We start from the raw sequence: 16,552 nt of genomic DNA on the forward strand, positions 1-16,552 counted from the left end.
CTAAACAAACGGGAGAACATGAGAACCTAAACAAATGGGAGAACATGAGAACCTAAACAAACAGGAGAACATGAGAACCTAAACAAACAGAACATGAGAACCTAAACAAACCGGCGAACATGAGAACACAAACTCAAACAAAAGGAAACATGAGATCTTCATGTATGCATTATCACGACATTAACAATAATAAATTAAAGTCTCATTAATTATCAGCTTCTCCCTGATGAAACCGTTTAAATGACTGTTTAACTTACTGGTTAACTGACTGGTTAACCTTCTGGTTAGCTTCAAGTGTTTTTCATGGGACATTGAGAATTAATCAAAGGTTCAAAGGGATTATTTCAATGTGTGCTGTCATTGGTTTTAAATGAGCCAATGGCGTGAGCTGGTGTTGGTCATGTGACTCACCTCAGCCAGTGGCGTTTGCTGGTGTTGGTGTGGCAGCAGATGGCGTCATACTGGTCAGCCAACCAAACGATGAGGATTATGTAAAAGGCCGTGGTCGTATCGTTGAAGAACTCCGACATGATTGCTTCCATACCTGATGACAGGAAGTGACATCAGATCAACAAAGATGCAAACCCTAGGGTCTGATAACAGCAAACAACCAGAACCAACAAGTATTTATCTCATAAAGCAGCAAATTAAATCTCATCTTCAGCCTCAATCTGAGACCGTCTGCCCAGGACTTGGTCCTGAGGGTCCTGACATGGGACTTAACTGTGTTGTCTGTCTGGACCCAGAACCCAGGACTGTCTGACCAGGACTTGTCTGGCCTGATCCAGGTTTTGTGGATCCTGACTGTCCTGAGCGTGAAAATTAAGACTGAGTTTTAGTCTGGTCTTGTCACGACTCAGGACTTGACAGTCTCGACCTGCGTACTCGTCTACCTTGGTGTAAAGTGAATCCTGGCCAAGCCCTGACCAAGATCTAAACCCAGACAGTGAACAGTTCTGCTTCCAGATGAACTTACCGACGAGGGCCAGGATGACGGTGAGCAGAGGGGCTGCAGGGAATGCGATGGTCATGTTCATCTCCAACATCTGAAGCAGGTCCACTGAGGAAGACAAACAGAATCCAGATCAAAACAAGACTAATTTAAATATAAATATAAACTGGGTCACATTGAACCGGTCTGGACCGGGTCACATTAAACTGGTGTTTGCAGTGTGAATGTGAATATGAGGAACCAACCGATGAAGACGAAGATCTGGTGGTGAGAGTATCTGAGCAGCATGGACACGGACAGAGTCTGAGAACCACAAACATTAAACATCAGCCCTACTCATAATAATAATATTAATAATAAATACACTGTTGGACCAGGTTCAATCTGACTTGTTGACTTACGAATATGACCATGATGACGAAGGCGGCCAGGTAGGAGGTTCTGGCCATCCACATGCTGACGAAACGGTAATGTTCTCCAGACACCACGTTCCTAAGGAACCCTACCGAGAACCAAACAGAGACATCATCGAGGTTACTGTCGGATTATTGCACCTATTTCATTAATCTAAGAGAAGGTCAACAAGAATCCAGGTTCTGTAACTGGGATTTGAAGAACCTTGGTTCTGTAGTTTTACATTTTAAAATAAAAAACATTACACAGATGTGTCACTACTTAACTCTCATCATCAGCATTATACATTTATGTTTATACTACATTGCTCTCTCTCTCTCTCTCTCTCTGTGTCTCTCTACCTTTGTTCTCCTCGTTCTCAGCGAGCGCCTTCACACTGGACATCAGGATGTCATCGTAGCCCAAGAACTCATCGAGCAGGAAACGACTGAATCCATCTCCAAAACACTCGTCCTTCATGGGATCTAAAAAGAGACAAGATTCAAGAAGCAGCTCCATCACCTCCACCTTTACAACCAGTCATGTGACTGTCATGTGACTGTGAGACAGGTATGTGGGGTGAGAGTCATGTGACTGTGAGACAGGTGTGTGACAGGTGTGTGACTGTGAGACAGGTGTGTGACTGTGAGACAGGTGTGTGACTGTGAGACAGGTGTGAGACTGTGAGTCAGGTGTGTGACAGGTGTGAGACTGTGAGACAGGTGTGTGACTGAGGTGAGACAGGTGTGAAACTATGAGTCAGGTGTGTGACTGTGAGACAGGTGTGTGAGATGAGAGTCATGTGACTGTGAGACAGGTGTGAGACTGTGAGACAGGTGTGTGAGGTGAGACTGCTGTGTGACTGTGAGACAGGTGTGAGACTGTGAGACAGGTGTGTGAGGTGAGACTGCTGTGTGACTGTGAGACAGGTGTGAGACTGTGAGGCAGGTGTGTGAGGTGAGAGTCATGTGACTGTGAGACAGGTGTGTGACTGTGAGACGTGTGTTAGGGAAGAGTCGTATGACTGTGAGACAGGTGTGTGACTGTGATACAGGTGTGTGAGGTGAGAGTCATGTGACTGTGAGGCAGGTGTGTGACTGTGAGACGTGTGTTAGGGGAGAGTCGTATGACTGTGAGACAGGTGTGTGTGGTGAGAGGCATGTGACTGTGAGACAGGTGTGTGAGGTGAGAGTAATGTGACTGTGAGACAGGTGTGTGGCTGTGGGACAGGTGTGTGGCTGTGGGACAGGTGTGTGGCTGTGGGACAGGTGTGTGACTGTGAGACAGTTGTGTGGCTGTGAGACAGGTGTGTGAAGTGAGAGTCATGTGACTGAGACAGGTGTGTGAAGTGAGAGTCATGTGACTCTGAGACAGGTGTGTGACTGTGAGACAGGTGTTTGAGCTGAGAATCATGTGACTGTGAGACAAGTGTGTGAGGTGAGAGTCGTGTGGCTGTGAGACAGGTGTGTGATGTGAGAGTCATGTGACTGAGACAGGTGTATGACTGTGAGACAGGTGTTTCAGCTGAGAATCATGTGACTGTGAGACAGGTGTGTGAGGTGAGAGTCGTGTGACTGTGAGACAGGTGTGTGAGGTGAGAGTTGTGTGACTGTGAGACAGGTGTGTGAGGTGAGACACGTGTGTGACTGTGAGACAGGTGTGTGGGGTGAGACAGGTATGAGATTGTGAGACAGGTGTGTGACTGTGAGACAGGTGTGTGAGGTGAGAGTCGTGTCTGACCCAGAGTGACGACCATGACGGGGATGTTGAGTCTCTGCCTGGTGCTCTGCGACAGACGCAGGAATCCGTACTCCAGAGAATACTCCACGATGTATTCCTCCTGAGGCCACACTGGAACACAACAGCTCTCAGGTTACCACAGTAACAGTGATGAGGATAACTGGGGTGAAGTATTTGTATTTGAATATTCGATCAATAGGAACATTAATTGTTTATTAGATCATCAAACTGTAAACAGGTTAGCAGGTCACTAGTTAAACTTGTTAACATGGTAACATGTCACTGCTTAAGGGTTATGAGGAGGAGGAGGAGCATAAGGATGAGGAGGAGCCTGAGGATGAGGAGGAGGAGCATTTGGAGGAGGAGGAGCATTAGGAAGAGGAGCAGAATTAGAAGGAGGAGCATTAGGATGAGGAGGAGGAGTATTAGGAGCAGAATAAGGAGTAGGAGGAGGAGCAGTATTAGGAAGAAGGGGAGGAATAGCATTAGGTGGAGGAGGAGCATTAGGAAGAGGAGAATTAGGAGGAGGAGAATTAGGAGGAGGAGCAGAATTAGGAGGAGCATTAGCAGGTGGAGGAGGAGGTTAGGGAGGGTTTACCTGCTCTGGTCATCATCTCCAGCTCAGACACTGAGTCCTTCAGCGGCTGCATACCTTTAGTGGTCTGGCTGAAGGAGACGTCTTGGCTGTCATTCACTCCTGCTCCTCCTCCTGCTCCTCCTCCTGCTCCAACCAGAGAGGGCTTCAGCCGGGGTTCCATGTCCAGCTCAAACTGCAGCAGAAAACAGACGGGGAGGTGAGAATCACAGGGTCGGTGGTTCATCCCTCATCATCATCAGTCATGTTCTCCTTATATAACATGACATGGATCATTAACGGCTGATACCAAATCTGATCCAGGTCCAGAAGGTCCTGGTTCTAAACTACTCTTATACACATGTTCAGGGGCACAAAAAGAGGACTCACCTGCACTGAGCTGTTGTCAAACATCTCCAGAGTCATCTCCTCTTCCTCCTCCTCCTGCAGCGCAGCCAGACTCAGCCCCACTCCTCCTCCCTCCTCCCCCTCCAGCTCCTCCTGGAGGCCCGTGGAGTCGTAGTACTGAAGGAAGACTGGGGCTCGGCTGGAGTTCCTCTGGATCTCCACCCGCAGGATGCCATCACGGGGCCAACGCTCCCTCACCGTCTCCAGACAGTTGATGGGTGAGCGAGAGAAGGCGATGTGGATGTAGGCGAGGATGAAGAGGACGAAGAGCGCCTGCAGTGGAGCAAGGAGCAGTTATTACAGGTCAAATAACATAGAAACTTTTTTATTCTGTATGTCAACACTTTTCTGTTGAAGCATCTTAATGTAGATAGATGGATGACATGATAAAACCGCCCCCTGGTGGCTGGCCGCAGTGAAGCTCATGAACCCTGCCCTCTCCAGGTTAGCATATGGGACATGGACCAAAGTGAGAGTCAGCAGTCTTGATCGAGAGTCAGCGGTCTGGATCGAAAGTAAGCGGTCTATATCCAGAGACAGCGGTCTGTATTGTGAATTGAGGTGTGACCTGCTGTTAATCTGATGGAGAAACACAAGAGTTTTTGTCGACCTCTGGTGGAGGATGTGGACACAAAAGGAGAGACATTTTTCTCACCTTGAGCAGGACGAAGAACTCAAACACTCTCCTGAAGGACGGAGGGAAGAGTCGGGCGTATGTGACGGCCATCTTGAAGAAAAGGGCATGGAAGAGGCGGTCCCGGACGTTGATGAGGGGATTCTGGTTGACGTTGGGGTTTCGGATCCTGTTGGGTCCCATGTTGTTGTTGTTGTTGTTGTTCACAGGGACGTTGTTGTTGTTGGCCTGGTTCTCAGACATGATCTCTGAATGAGGATTACTCTGCTCACACAAACTCTGAGCTCCAGGTTCTAGGTCAACATGTCTGCCGTCAGGAGTCAGCTGAAGGTCTGTGGAGAACCGTCCACAGCTGATCGGCTCTGAGGGGTCTGAACTTCACAGCAACCTGGGAATGAAAGGACGATCAGCTGATTGACGAGCGTGGAATCTGATCTCTGATCAGATCAACAAACTATTAATCCTCCGAAGGAGAAGACAAACGAGCAGAGTCTCTGCTGACAGATTCACTTTGAACTTCCTGAAAACACAACAACTTTCATACATGAGGGTAAACCGTCTCCAACAACAACACAGTACACACAACAACACACACAACCACGAAGCACAAACAACAATGACATGATGACGGGACGTGGTTGTATTGATGCTTCCACACTAGTGGACCCGGTTGTGTCGCGGTCTGTTTTCTGCTCTGGTTCAGGAGATAAACAGCGTCACACCAGCTCCACGTCAGTGTCGCGTTAGCATCAATTCAGCTCCACATCAGTGTCACGTTAGCATCACTTCAGCTCCACATCAGTTTCACGTTAGCATCAATTCAGCTCCACATCAGTGTCACGTTAGCATCAATTCAGCTCCACATCAGTTTCACGTTAGCATCAATTCAGCTCCACATCAGTTTCACGTTAGCATCACTTCAGCTCCACATCAGTTTCACGTTAGCATCAATTCAGCTCCACATCAGTGTCACGTTAGCATCAATTCAGCTCCACATCAGTTTCACGTTAGCTTCGAGCTGTCTCACCTGTTACTGACTGCGTGGCTGTGTGAACATGCTAACGTCTCGTCCTCGGTGTTTGCATCTCAACAAACAAACAGGCACATGAAGCAGTTAGCGCAGTTAGCACCAACAGCAGGCTCCGAAGGCGAGGCTAACAGAGGCTAACAGCTAGCAGTTCCCGGACTGTGAGTGGACACATTTCCGTTGAATCGGACTCGGACTCAGACTCAGAATAAGACCGAGAGAAATTCTTCTGGAGCTCAGCGACAAACTGTCAGAGCAAACAGAGGCTACGTGAAGATAACTGGAGACTAACGGCTGCTGTTATGAGACGGAACCACAACTAGACCGGAAATACGGGTCCTACTCACTAGAGTTTTCCCTGGGTTCTGTCTGCCAGGTGCCGCCTTCCCTCTGACCATTTTACTTGGGCTGCAATTAACGCTTGTTTTCGTTATCGATTAATCTGACGATTATTTTCTTGATTAATCGATCAGTTGTTTGGTTCATAAAATGTCAAAAATTGGTGAAAAATGTCAATTGTGTTTCCAAAACCCAACATGATGTTTTGTTTTGTCCAAACACTAACACTGTAACAGATGAGCAAATAAACCAGAAAGTCTCCTCACCAAGTCTCCTTTCCTCCACACATCTCCTTTCCTCACCATGTCTCCTTTCCTCCACGCATCTCCTTTCCCCATCACGTCTCCTTTCATCTCCTTTCCTCACCATGTCTCCTTTCCTCCACGCATCTCCTTTCCTCGCCAGGTCTCCTTTCGTCTCCTTTCCTCACCGGGTCTCCTTTCGTCTCCTTTCCTCCACACATCTCCTTTCCTCACCAGGTCTCCTTTCCTCCACACATCTCCTTTCCTCCACACATCTCCTTTCCTCACCAGGTCTCCTTTCCTCACCATGTCTCCTTTCCTCCACGCATCTCCTTTCCCCACCACGTCTCATTTCGTCTCCTTTCCTCCACACATCTCCTTTCCTCACCAGGTCTCCTTTCCGCCACACATCTCCTTTCCCCACCACGTCTCCTTTCGTATCCTTTCCTCCACTCGTCTCCTTTCCTCATCACATCTCCTTTCGTCTCCTTTCCTCACCACGTCTCCTTTCATCACCATGTATCCTTTCTTCACCACATCTCTTTTCATCACCACGTATCCTTGTGACAACAGTGCCTTGTTTAGGTACTTATCAAATTTTTCCAAAATTTCAAACAGAAGGTCTTGTTGACTACTGACCGAACTGGTGCACCTGGAAGACTCAACTCGGGGAATACCACTATCCTACGGCCAGGCTGCCCCGCGGCGCCTTCGCAGATAATCTCAAACTTCAGTTTCGTGCTGATTGAAAAATGTGAAGACAGAAAACGCGTAGAAACAGAAGATCAGTGGAGAAACACGTTTTCACCGTGTGAAAGTTCTCCGGTGTTTTACAGGCAGGCAGGTGAAGGGGCAGCTCTGTGGCTCGGGGTTGTTTTACAGGCAGGCAGGTGAAGGGGCAGCACTGTGGCTCGGGGTCCTGCTGCTCGGTTTCTTGAGTGAACGGTTGTTTGTTTCTTCACCGTCTCGTTAATTATTCCGTTAAACGGCTCACACCGACGTCACTACTCATTTTAATTTCTTACTTCAAATCTTGATTCATCGTTTTATAGAAAACTGGTTCATTTTCATCTGTACCTGCGTCACTGGAGTCAGGTGAGCTACAGTTAGCGGCTAACTCACTTACTACTAACTATCTAGCGTTAACTAGCAGCCGTGAACTGACCCCCACACTCAGCCGTGGATCAGGAGATGGAGCGGGCGGCCGATGGTTCGATCCCCGGCTCTTCTAGACAGAAGGACGATAAATGTTCAGTGTATAGATGCTCATGTGTAAAGACGTTTTGGTGAGAACATGATTTATGAATATTCACATGAACTCAGACTCGCTCAGTGGAATAAAGTGGAAACAAACATCGGCTTGAATCTGACGTCAGTTGATTCAACAGGAAGTCCTGTGCATTACATGCCCCGCCCCTTCCTCACCTGTAGTGTCTGTCCTCAGGTGTGGTGTCCTGCTGTGGTTGAATCATGGAGTTGGCATATGTCTGTGAGTGGGACAGACGCCAGAGGACCACTCACTGTCCCTCCATCCCACTGGTCTGCTCCTGGTCCTGCAGGAACCTGGTGGCCTTCACCACAGACCTGAAGAACCATGACGACGACAAAGGTACACAGACCACACCCACCAGCACAGACCTGCACCACAGACCACACCCACCAGTGCAGAACACACCCACCAGCACAGACCTGCACCACAGAACACACCCACCAGCACAGAACACACCCACCGGTACAGACCACACCCACCAGTACAGACCACACCCACCAACATAGACCTGCACCACAGAACACACCCACCAGCACAGAACACACCCACCAGTATAGACAACACCAACCAGCACAGTCCAGCACCACAGACCACACCCACCAGTACAGACCACACTAACCAGGACAGACCTGCACTACAGACCACACCCACCAGCACAGACCTGCACCACAGACCACACCCACCAGCACAGAACACACCCACCAGTACAGACCACACCAACCAGCACAGACCTGCACCACAGACCACCCCCATATCACAGGCCACACCCACCAGCACAGACAACACCAACCAGCACAGACCTGCACCACAGACCACACCCACCAGCGCAGACCACACCATAGGCCACACCCACCATCACAGACAACACCCACCAGTACAATCCACACCCACCAGCACAGACCTGCACCACAGACAGCACCACCCACGTGTCTCGTTGGCTTTGTCCCAATTCAGGGGCTGCATCCTTCAAGGGCGTAGGTGATACTCCTTCGTCGGCCAGGTAGGCCGCGACGGGCGAACCGAAGTGAGACGGTCTGGTCTACGGCAGATTTCCTTCTTCTTCTTCCTGTTTCACTGGCGAGTCGCATTATCGCCACCTACCGACTTAATTAGGTATTACATATATCCATGAGAGAAGAGCATGGCTAAAATACACTGGTTAATCTTTATAATATTAATTAACAACGGTTTGTTTCATTTCACCTTGATGATATAATTCCATATCTAATATTTAACTACAAATTCAAGGTACTTTTACAAGTTATACTTCTATTCCACTACATCTGAGGCAAATGTACTCAGATTACAATTTGTCTTGCCTTTCATGTCCACTGAAAGCTTAATATGATGATTTCATAGAAAATGTTGCATTGCTATAGGATTAAGTACCAACAGAGTAGAAAGTAGTTAAAATCAGCGAAACTTCTAAACACCACACACAGTAAATTGCAATATGCTAATGACTGTATAAATAATATTATTAAAAAACTATATATATAATATTAAAACACTGACAGGGACCATTAGAACAAGATGATATTTTATTAATCCCACACCGGGGAAATCCAGTTGTTACAGCAGCAGCAAGAGTCAAAGGCATCAGGGAAGAGGTGGATAATAAAATATAGCAAAAAAACTGAGCTATAAAGACTAAGAAGCTAAATACATTAATATTGGAAAAGAGGCTAAAATGTGCAGTTGTCTGTATAAAAATATGACTAACAGGTACAGTGTTGTATGGATGTGCAGTTAAACAATAATAAGAATAAATATGTATATACACACACATATATACATGTATTCATATACACTACCATACATATATATATTGCACAGGATGAAAAAAATTGCACAGGGGAAAAAGAGAGATTAATATCTGGCTATTGTTTATTGAACAGTTTTTCCTCTCCCAGTTATATGAAGTGAGCCGTCTGCTGCCTGAAACAAAAGACAACAGTCAGTTTTACTTCACATCACCAACACATGGTCTGGTTTACCAGTAATAAACTTATTATTACGTAACGTTTCTAATGTGCTGGGAAATTCATCTGTCTGATACAACAGCTTCGCAGCTGTCACTCAACTTAACATAAAACTCTTAACAGCAATAATCACGTTTAAAGACCGCTCGGTTTATTAAACATATGAACCTTTAGCTAGCTATATTTTTTAAGCCTGATACTTACATTTAAAAGTTTTTCCTCCGTTTGCGTTATCGTCGGCCGCCATTACTTCCCTTCGAAGCCGGCGCGCAATGAATCCTGGGATAGCCTCGGCCGGGTAGGATCCACCCGGTGTATCCTTCGCTGCGCGGGGCTGGAAGGGCGCATTCATTGGCCGCATTTGAAGGAGCAGACGAATTGGGACAGCCGAGTCGCGACACTGTGACGCAACTGGCAAATGCACCCTCCGAAGGATGCAGCCCCTGAATTGGGACACAGCCTCTGTCTCTCTCTCTGTCAAAAATGTAAGTTCACGAACCAATGAGACATCAGGGAGTGATCTGTGTGTGTGTGTGTGTGTGTGTGTGTTACAGATGTCAGTCACATGATCCACATCATTGACACTGAACACCCTTGGGATGTTTACTCTATAAACTCTGGACACACTGAGGTCATTTCCTGTTTGGAGTGGGACCAATCAGGTGAGCTTTACACTGACCAGGTCTCACAGACTCATCCTCAGTGTTATTGATTTATGTATTGGTGTATTTATTGATATCTGTGTGGAGGTTCTCGACTGCTGTCTGCTGACGGAGACGGTCAGATTAAATGCTGGTCGATGTCGGATCACCTGGTGAACAGCTGGGAGAGCGCCCTGTGCAGCTCTCTGGACGGAGATCCCATCGTGGCCCTGACCTGGCTTCATAACGGTGTTAAACTGGCCCTGCACGTGGAGATGGTATCAGATACATGATCAAATCTCTGTTGTGTCTCCACTCACCTGTGAGCAAACCGGTGAATTAATCATGTGTACTTGTCTCCTCTTGGTTCAGTCGGGTTCTACAAACTTCGGTGAGAAGTTCTCTCGGGTAAAGTTTTCTCCGTCTCTGACTCTGTTTGGCGGGAAGCCGATGGAGGGCTGGTTGGCGGTGACGGTGAGCGGTTTAGTCACGGTGTCGCTGTTGAAGCCAGGCGGCGCTCTGCTGACGGCCAGCGAGAGTCTGTGTCGGTTGAGAGGACGGGTGGCATTGGCCGACATCGCCTTCACTGGAGGAGGGAACATCGTAGTAGCTGCGACCGATGGTAGCAGCTCATCTCCAGTTCAGTTCTACAAGGTATGAACCGACGAGTCAACGGGCGTAACACTGACCAGTTCCACCGTCATGATCCACTGGATGAACCATACATGGAACATACATCTAAACGTGTTCTCTGTGCTTAGGTGGTGGTAAGCGTGGTGAGCGAGAAGTGTCGTATCGACACCGAGCTGTTACCTTCCCTGTTCCTGCGCTGCACCACTGACCCGCTGAGGAGAGAGAAGTACCCCGCAGTGACCCACCTCAAGTTCCTCACCAGAGAGAACTCAGAACAGGTAACTAGAACAACCAGAGAGAACTCAGAACAGGTAACTGGAACAACCAGAGAGAACTCAGAACAGGTAACTAGAACAACCAGAGAGAACTCAGAACAGGTAACTAGAACAACCAGAGAGAACTCAGATCAGGTAATACTTTCTATTTCTGTTCTGCAGGTTCTCCTGTGTGCGTCCAATCAGAGCGGCAGCATCGTGGAGTGTTGGTCTCTGAGGAAGGAGGGACTTCCTGTCAACAACATCTTCCAGCACCGCTCACCAGTTGGTAAGAAATTATCACAAACTGTTGGAGTGATGATGAACCACCCTCATGCTAACCCCGCCCCCTGGTGTTTGCTCAGTGGGGGAGAAGCAGCCTACCATCCTGAAGTGGAGGATCCTGACGACCACCAACGATCTGGAGCGAGTGTCGTCCGTCGCCCTGCCCAAACTGCCCATCTCCATCTCCAACACCGACCTGAAGGTGGCGTCAGACACCAAGTTCTGCCCTGGACTCGGTAAGGAGACTCTTCCTGTGTGTCCTTTGAGACCAGTTTGTACCAGACACTGGACCGGACTGGAACAAGTTGAATTTAGCTCTGACGCCGTCGGCACAGGTCACTGATGTAGATACATGACCGTGGTTTCTGTTTGATGTGTTTTCAGGTCTGGCTCTGGCGTTTCATGACGGCAGTATTCAGATCCTGCACCGTCTGTCCCTCCACACCATGGGGGTTTACTACGGCTCCTCCTCCTCCAGTCAGAGACCCGGAGACGAGTCTGCCATCAAACGTCAGAGAACTGGAGGCCCCGCCCTCCACTTCAAGGCCCTTCAGTTCTCCTGGACATCCCTGGCTCTGGCTGGAGTTGACAATCAGGGAAAGGTGAGGAGATGCACCGGGTTATATGTGGCGGGGGCGGTTGTCGAGGTGGTCACATGACTTCTCTGATATGTGATGTGTGGGGTCATCCACCTCACAGCTACAGTGGTTCAAGGCGCCGCCTGACTGTCAGACTCTCGACTGATTTGGGTTTTAAACTCTTTGACCTGATGAACAAACTGATGACGTCAGGTCTCGTGTTTTGTCCTTAGCTCCACATGCTGCGGGTGTCGCCCTCTATGGGTCAGGTGCTGGAGATGAACACTACACTGCGCCACCTGCTGTTCCTGCTGGAGTACTGCATGGTGACGGGTTACGATTGGTGGGACGTCCTGCTTCACGTTCAACCCACCATGGTCCACAACCTGGTGGAGAAACTGCACGAGGAGTACATGAGGCAGAACCAGGCGCTGCAGCAGGTCAGCAAGGCATCATGGGAGTCACATCTAACACAATGTACAGCTCAAGTGTCTGCAAGGCATCATGGGAGGACGACGAGGATTTCTCCTTTTATATCATTATTTATTTATTGGCACTGAAAACGTTTTCTTATTGTTCGTCTGTTTCTTTGATAAAATGTGAAGTTTAATAGTCAATAAAGTTTCATTGTATTTAGACCAAATTACATCAACTGACATCAGCTGACATCAACTGACACGCCTTTTCAGTAACTGAAATCAGTTGACGTCAACTGACACCTCTGTTCAGTAACTGACATCAGCTAACATCAACTGACACGTCTGTTCAGTAACTGACATCAGCTGACATCAACTGACAAGTCTGTTCAGTAACTGACATCAACTGATATAAACTGACATCAAGTGACACGTCTGTTCAGTAGCTGAAATCAAGTGACACATCTGTTCAGTAACTGACATCAGCTGACATCAACCGATATCAGCCGACATCAACTGACAAGTCTGTTCAGTAACTGACAAGTCTGTTCAGTGACTGACATCAACTGATATCAGCTGACATCAACTGACACGTCTGTTCAGTAACTGACATCAACTGACATCAGTTGACATCAACTGACATCAACCGACACGTCTGTTCAGTAACTGACATCAACTGATATCAACTGATATAAGCTGACATCAACTGACGTGTGTTCAGTAACTGACATCAACTGACCCGTCTTTTCAGAGAACTACACCTCCCATGATTCCTCAGTGTTGATGCCAGTCCCTCTTAAAGCAGAGTGGTATGTGTTTCAGGTTCTGGCGACTCGTATCGTGGCGGTGAAGGCGTCTCTCTGTAAACTGTCCACGGCTACGGCGGCTCGAGCTTGTGACTTTCACGCCAAACTGCTGCTGATGGCGATCAGCTCCACCTTAAAGTCACTGCTGCGTCCACACGTCCTCAACACGCCTGACAAGAGTCCCGGAGACCGTCTGACCGAGATCTGCGCCAAGAACACAGACACAGGTGAGAGGGTGGCAGGCGTTCAATCCTGATCAGGGGAGGAGCAATTATTGATCCCTGTGTATTTCCTCAGATATTGATAAGGTGATGATCAATCTGAAGACGGAGGAGTTTGTGTTGGACGGCCCCCCCCTTCAGTCCCTGCAGCAGCTCATCCAATGGGTGGGAGACTTCGTCCTCTACCTTCTCGCCAACCTGCCGAACCAGGTGAGCTAACGAGAACTAAACAGGTGAGCTAACAGGTTAAAAAAAACAGGTGAGCTCAGGGCTCATAATTTCACTTATTAAGCAGGCATTGAGGGTCAAAGGTGTGTTCACACTATCCACCTATTGACATGAAAACCTAACGTCACACTCAACAATGGCAAAATAACCATTGACCCTTTTTCCTCATTCAGTTCAATTAAATCGTGACATTGTGAACTTGAAATAAAACAGCACATTGTAATTTCTGTAAGATGTCTATTCATTACCAAAGCATTTATCAGTAATAGTTAAAATGGGCGAAAATGTGGATAAATGCGTTGCAGGCCAATTTAAAGAGCGCCCCTTAATTTTCTGCTTGTGCCCCTTAAAATTTTCATGAAGGGGCTACAGCGCTCCTAGTAAGAAATGTTAGTCTGGAGCCCTGGAGCTAACAAGAATCGACCAGGTGAGCTCACAAGAAGCTAACGAGAGCCAAGCAGGTGATTTCATTAGAGACCCTCCCCCTTTACATTTTCCACAGTGAACCTCTGGGTTGACCTCTGACCCTGTCCCACAGGGCTCCATGGTCCGGCCCGGTTTCGGCTTCATGAGGGACGGGGCGTCTCTGGGGATGCTGAGGGAGATGTTGGTGATGATCCGGATCTGGGGTCTGTTGAAGCCCGGCTGTCTGCCCACCTTCACCGCCACATCCGACAACCAGGACAGCATGCAGCTGCTGTTCAGACTGCTCACCAAGCTGTGGCTCTGCTGTAAGAACCTGACCCACCACTGACCCACCAGCACCTGGTCTGAACTGTGAGGACCAGGTCTGAAGCATCAGGACCTCATACCGCCAACACGTGTCTGTGTCCCTGGTTTACATGTTGTTAGAATATGTTTCCTCGTATGTCCTGATCACTGTGAGGTCTTTCTGTCTTTGTGTCTCTGTGTCTCAGCCCGGGACGACGGCCCCCCCCAGGACCCTGACGAGACTCTGATAGACGAGTGCTGCCTGCTGCCCAGTCAGCTGCTGGTCCCCAGTATGGACTGGCTCCCGGTGAACGACGGCGTCATCGTGAAGCTGCAGGGGAAACACCCGCTCCGACTGCAGTTTGGAAAAGCTTCGTCTCTCGGAGGAGGAGGAGCCACGGCCCCGCTGGATGTCTTCACCAGGTAACACACACCTGAGGGTCCAGCCTCAGGGGAGTGACGCTGAGTCTCTCAGATCTGCAGGATCCTGATCCTTCTACTTCCTGTCTGGATTTATTTTATATTGATAAACATGATTGGTCTGATCTGTGTGTGTGTGTGTGTGTGTGTGTGTGTGTGTGTGTGTGTGTGTGTGTGTGTGTGTGTGTGTGTGTGTGTGTGTGTGTGTGTGTGTGTGTGTGTGTGTGTGTGTGTGTGTGTGTGTGTGTGTGTGTGTGTGTGTGTGTGTTTCCTAAGGACTCCTGGCTCTCAGAAGATGGATAACCTCCGCTGTGTTCATATGGGAGTTTGTCCCACTGAGGAGAGTAAAGCCTGTACCAGGTGAGTCCACAGGAAGTGATCACTGACCAGCAGAACATGACTCAACCTCTCACTTGATGTATAATGTTCGTGTGTGCGTGCGTGTTTGTGTGTGTTCTCAGGTGTGGCTGTGTGACGATGCTGCGTTCTCCCAACAAGACAAATGCCATGAAGCAGTGGGAGCAGCGCTGGATCAAAAACTGTCTGTGTGGAGGTCTCTGGAGGAGGATCCCCCCGGCACCGCTCACCTGATCACACTTGGACTCACCTGATCAGGCCTGAACTCACCTGATCAGACCTGGACTCACCTGATCAGACCTGGACTCACCTGGACTCACCTGGACTCACCTTATCAGACCTGGACTCACCTGATCAGACCTGGACTCACCTGGACTCACCTCATCAGACCTGGACTCACCTGGACTCACCTGATCAGACCTGGACTCACCTGATCAGACCTGGACTCACCTGGACTCACCTGATCAGACCTGGACTCACCTGGACTCACCTGGACTCACCTTATCAGACCTGGACTCACCTGATCAGACCTGGACTCACCTCATCAGACCTGGACTCACCTGGACTCACCTTATCAGACCTGGACTCACCTGATCAGACCTGGACTCACCTGGACTCACCTTATCAGACCTGCACTCACCTGATCTCACCTGATCACACCTGATCTCGCCTGGAGGTTTCAAGGTGAGCAGGTGAACACCAGGTGGAGATCAGGTCTGAATATAAACTTTGTTTCTGCTCCATTACATCAACTGGTCTGAACTGGACCAGAAACCAGACTTTAGAAACCTGTTTTTATTTTTTATACGCTCAGTGTTAGGCTGTAAATAAATTGTTTCTGCAATAAAACTGTGGATGAACTTGTCTATTTGTCACATTTGTGTTTATTTAACTGGAGACCCTGAACCCATCATCACCGTCTTGATTTCCTATATACCGTCACCAGTGTGTTCCGCCCCTACAGCTGTCTCCTAGCAACGGAGCTGCCGTTGCCCACAGTAGGAGAAAGATCGTCACTGACACGCATTGAATCCTGGGAACTGGAAGGACGAGTCTCAGCGCTGTGACGCCGTCGCTCTTCAAACGCATCTTAAGTGACAAACTGCAGCATTTCTACGTCCTGTTTACAACTGTTGTCAATTTAGTGTTGTTTGTTTAGTGTTGTTTGTTTAGTGTTGTTTGTTACCCAGCAGCAGAGAAAAGACTTCAGGTCAGAACAGTGACTGAAGCAGATTGCAGCCAACAGTCCCGGAGATGTTGAGTGGACCGGAACCAAATGTCCTCGTGGCTCATTTCTCTTCAGGACTGTCACAAATAACTGGGAATTCTCCTCGAGTCCCCAGCGAGTGACCGCTCACCGAGCCTCTGTCCAGACGATCTCCACATCAGACTTGTGTTGTTGTTGAATCATATTCGAGTTCCAGGGAGGAGGAGCGGTGTA

General features: G+C 48.5%; 2 protein-coding genes across 4 annotated transcripts; one reads left to right on the top strand and one right to left on the bottom strand.

The window, feature by feature from the left end:
* Positions 1-407: 407 nt before the first annotated feature.
* tmem259 (transmembrane protein 259) lies at positions 408-6,277 on the bottom strand. Its single transcript, XM_035646552.2, has 10 exons — positions 5,729-6,277; positions 4,723-5,089; positions 4,050-4,340; positions 3,684-3,855; positions 3,086-3,196; positions 1,708-1,830; positions 1,354-1,454; positions 1,198-1,255; positions 977-1,060; positions 408-544 (listed from the first exon to the last, which is right to left on the bottom strand). Exons 2-10 carry the CDS (start codon positions 4,942-4,944, stop codon positions 408-410), a joined length of 1,299 nt encoding a protein of 432 aa, XP_035502445.2. The 5' UTR covers positions 4,945-5,089; positions 5,729-6,277.
* Positions 6,278-7,203: 926 nt separating this feature from the next.
* Positions 7,204-15,975, top strand: med16 (mediator complex subunit 16). 3 transcript variants are annotated; one of them, XM_035646545.2, is made up of 16 exons: positions 7,205-7,404; positions 7,754-7,918; positions 10,116-10,223; positions 10,311-10,480; positions 10,575-10,856; positions 10,964-11,113; positions 11,273-11,378; positions 11,455-11,610; positions 11,759-11,976; positions 12,186-12,392; positions 13,191-13,401; positions 13,472-13,605; positions 14,162-14,354; positions 14,541-14,757; positions 15,031-15,114; positions 15,216-15,975. In XM_035646545.2, exons 2-16 carry the CDS (start codon positions 7,780-7,782, stop codon positions 15,343-15,345), a joined length of 2,505 nt encoding a protein of 834 aa, XP_035502438.1. In that variant the 5' UTR covers positions 7,205-7,404; positions 7,754-7,779; the 3' UTR covers positions 15,346-15,975. The 3 variants fall into 3 exon arrangements, with proteins under 3 accessions (XP_035502441.1, XP_035502438.1, XP_035502440.1); XM_035646547.2 differs by lacking the exon at positions 7,205-7,404 and adding an exon at positions 8,534-8,692 and having other exon boundaries at positions 7,781-7,918; XM_035646548.2 differs by lacking the exons at positions 15,031-15,114; positions 15,216-15,975 and having other exon boundaries at positions 7,204-7,404; positions 14,162-14,411; positions 14,541-14,681.
* The last annotated feature ends 577 nt before the right edge of the window (positions 15,976-16,552 follow it).

The sequence above is a fragment of the Scophthalmus maximus genome, chromosome 13 (genome assembly GCF_022379125.1).
Source record: "Scophthalmus maximus strain ysfricsl-2021 chromosome 13, ASM2237912v1, whole genome shotgun sequence".
Taxonomy (NCBI): Eukaryota; Metazoa; Chordata; class Actinopteri; order Pleuronectiformes; family Scophthalmidae; genus Scophthalmus; species Scophthalmus maximus.

Coding starts and splice junctions, on each gene's coding strand:
- tmem259 (XM_035646552.2), bottom strand. CDS start 4,944: ATGTCTGAGAACCAGGCCAACAACAACAACGTCCCTGTGAACAACAAC. Junction 3,197..3,683: donor GGAGATGATGACCAGAGCAG/GTAAACCCTCCC, acceptor GTTGTGTTCCAG/TGTGGCCTCAGGAGGAATAC. Junction 1,455..1,707: donor TGAGAACGAGGAGAACAAAG/GTAGAGAGACAC, acceptor GGTTCTCGGTAG/GGTTCCTTAGGAACGTGGTG.
- med16 (XM_035646545.2), top strand. CDS start 7,780: ATGGAGTTGGCATATGTCTGTGAGTGGGACAGACGCCAGAGGACCACT. Junction 10,481..10,574: donor TGGCCCTGCACGTGGAGATG/GTATCAGATACA, acceptor CTCTTGGTTCAG/TCGGGTTCTACAAACTTCGG. Junction 12,393..13,190: donor AGAACCAGGCGCTGCAGCAG/GTCAGCAAGGCA, acceptor TATGTGTTTCAG/GTTCTGGCGACTCGTATCGT.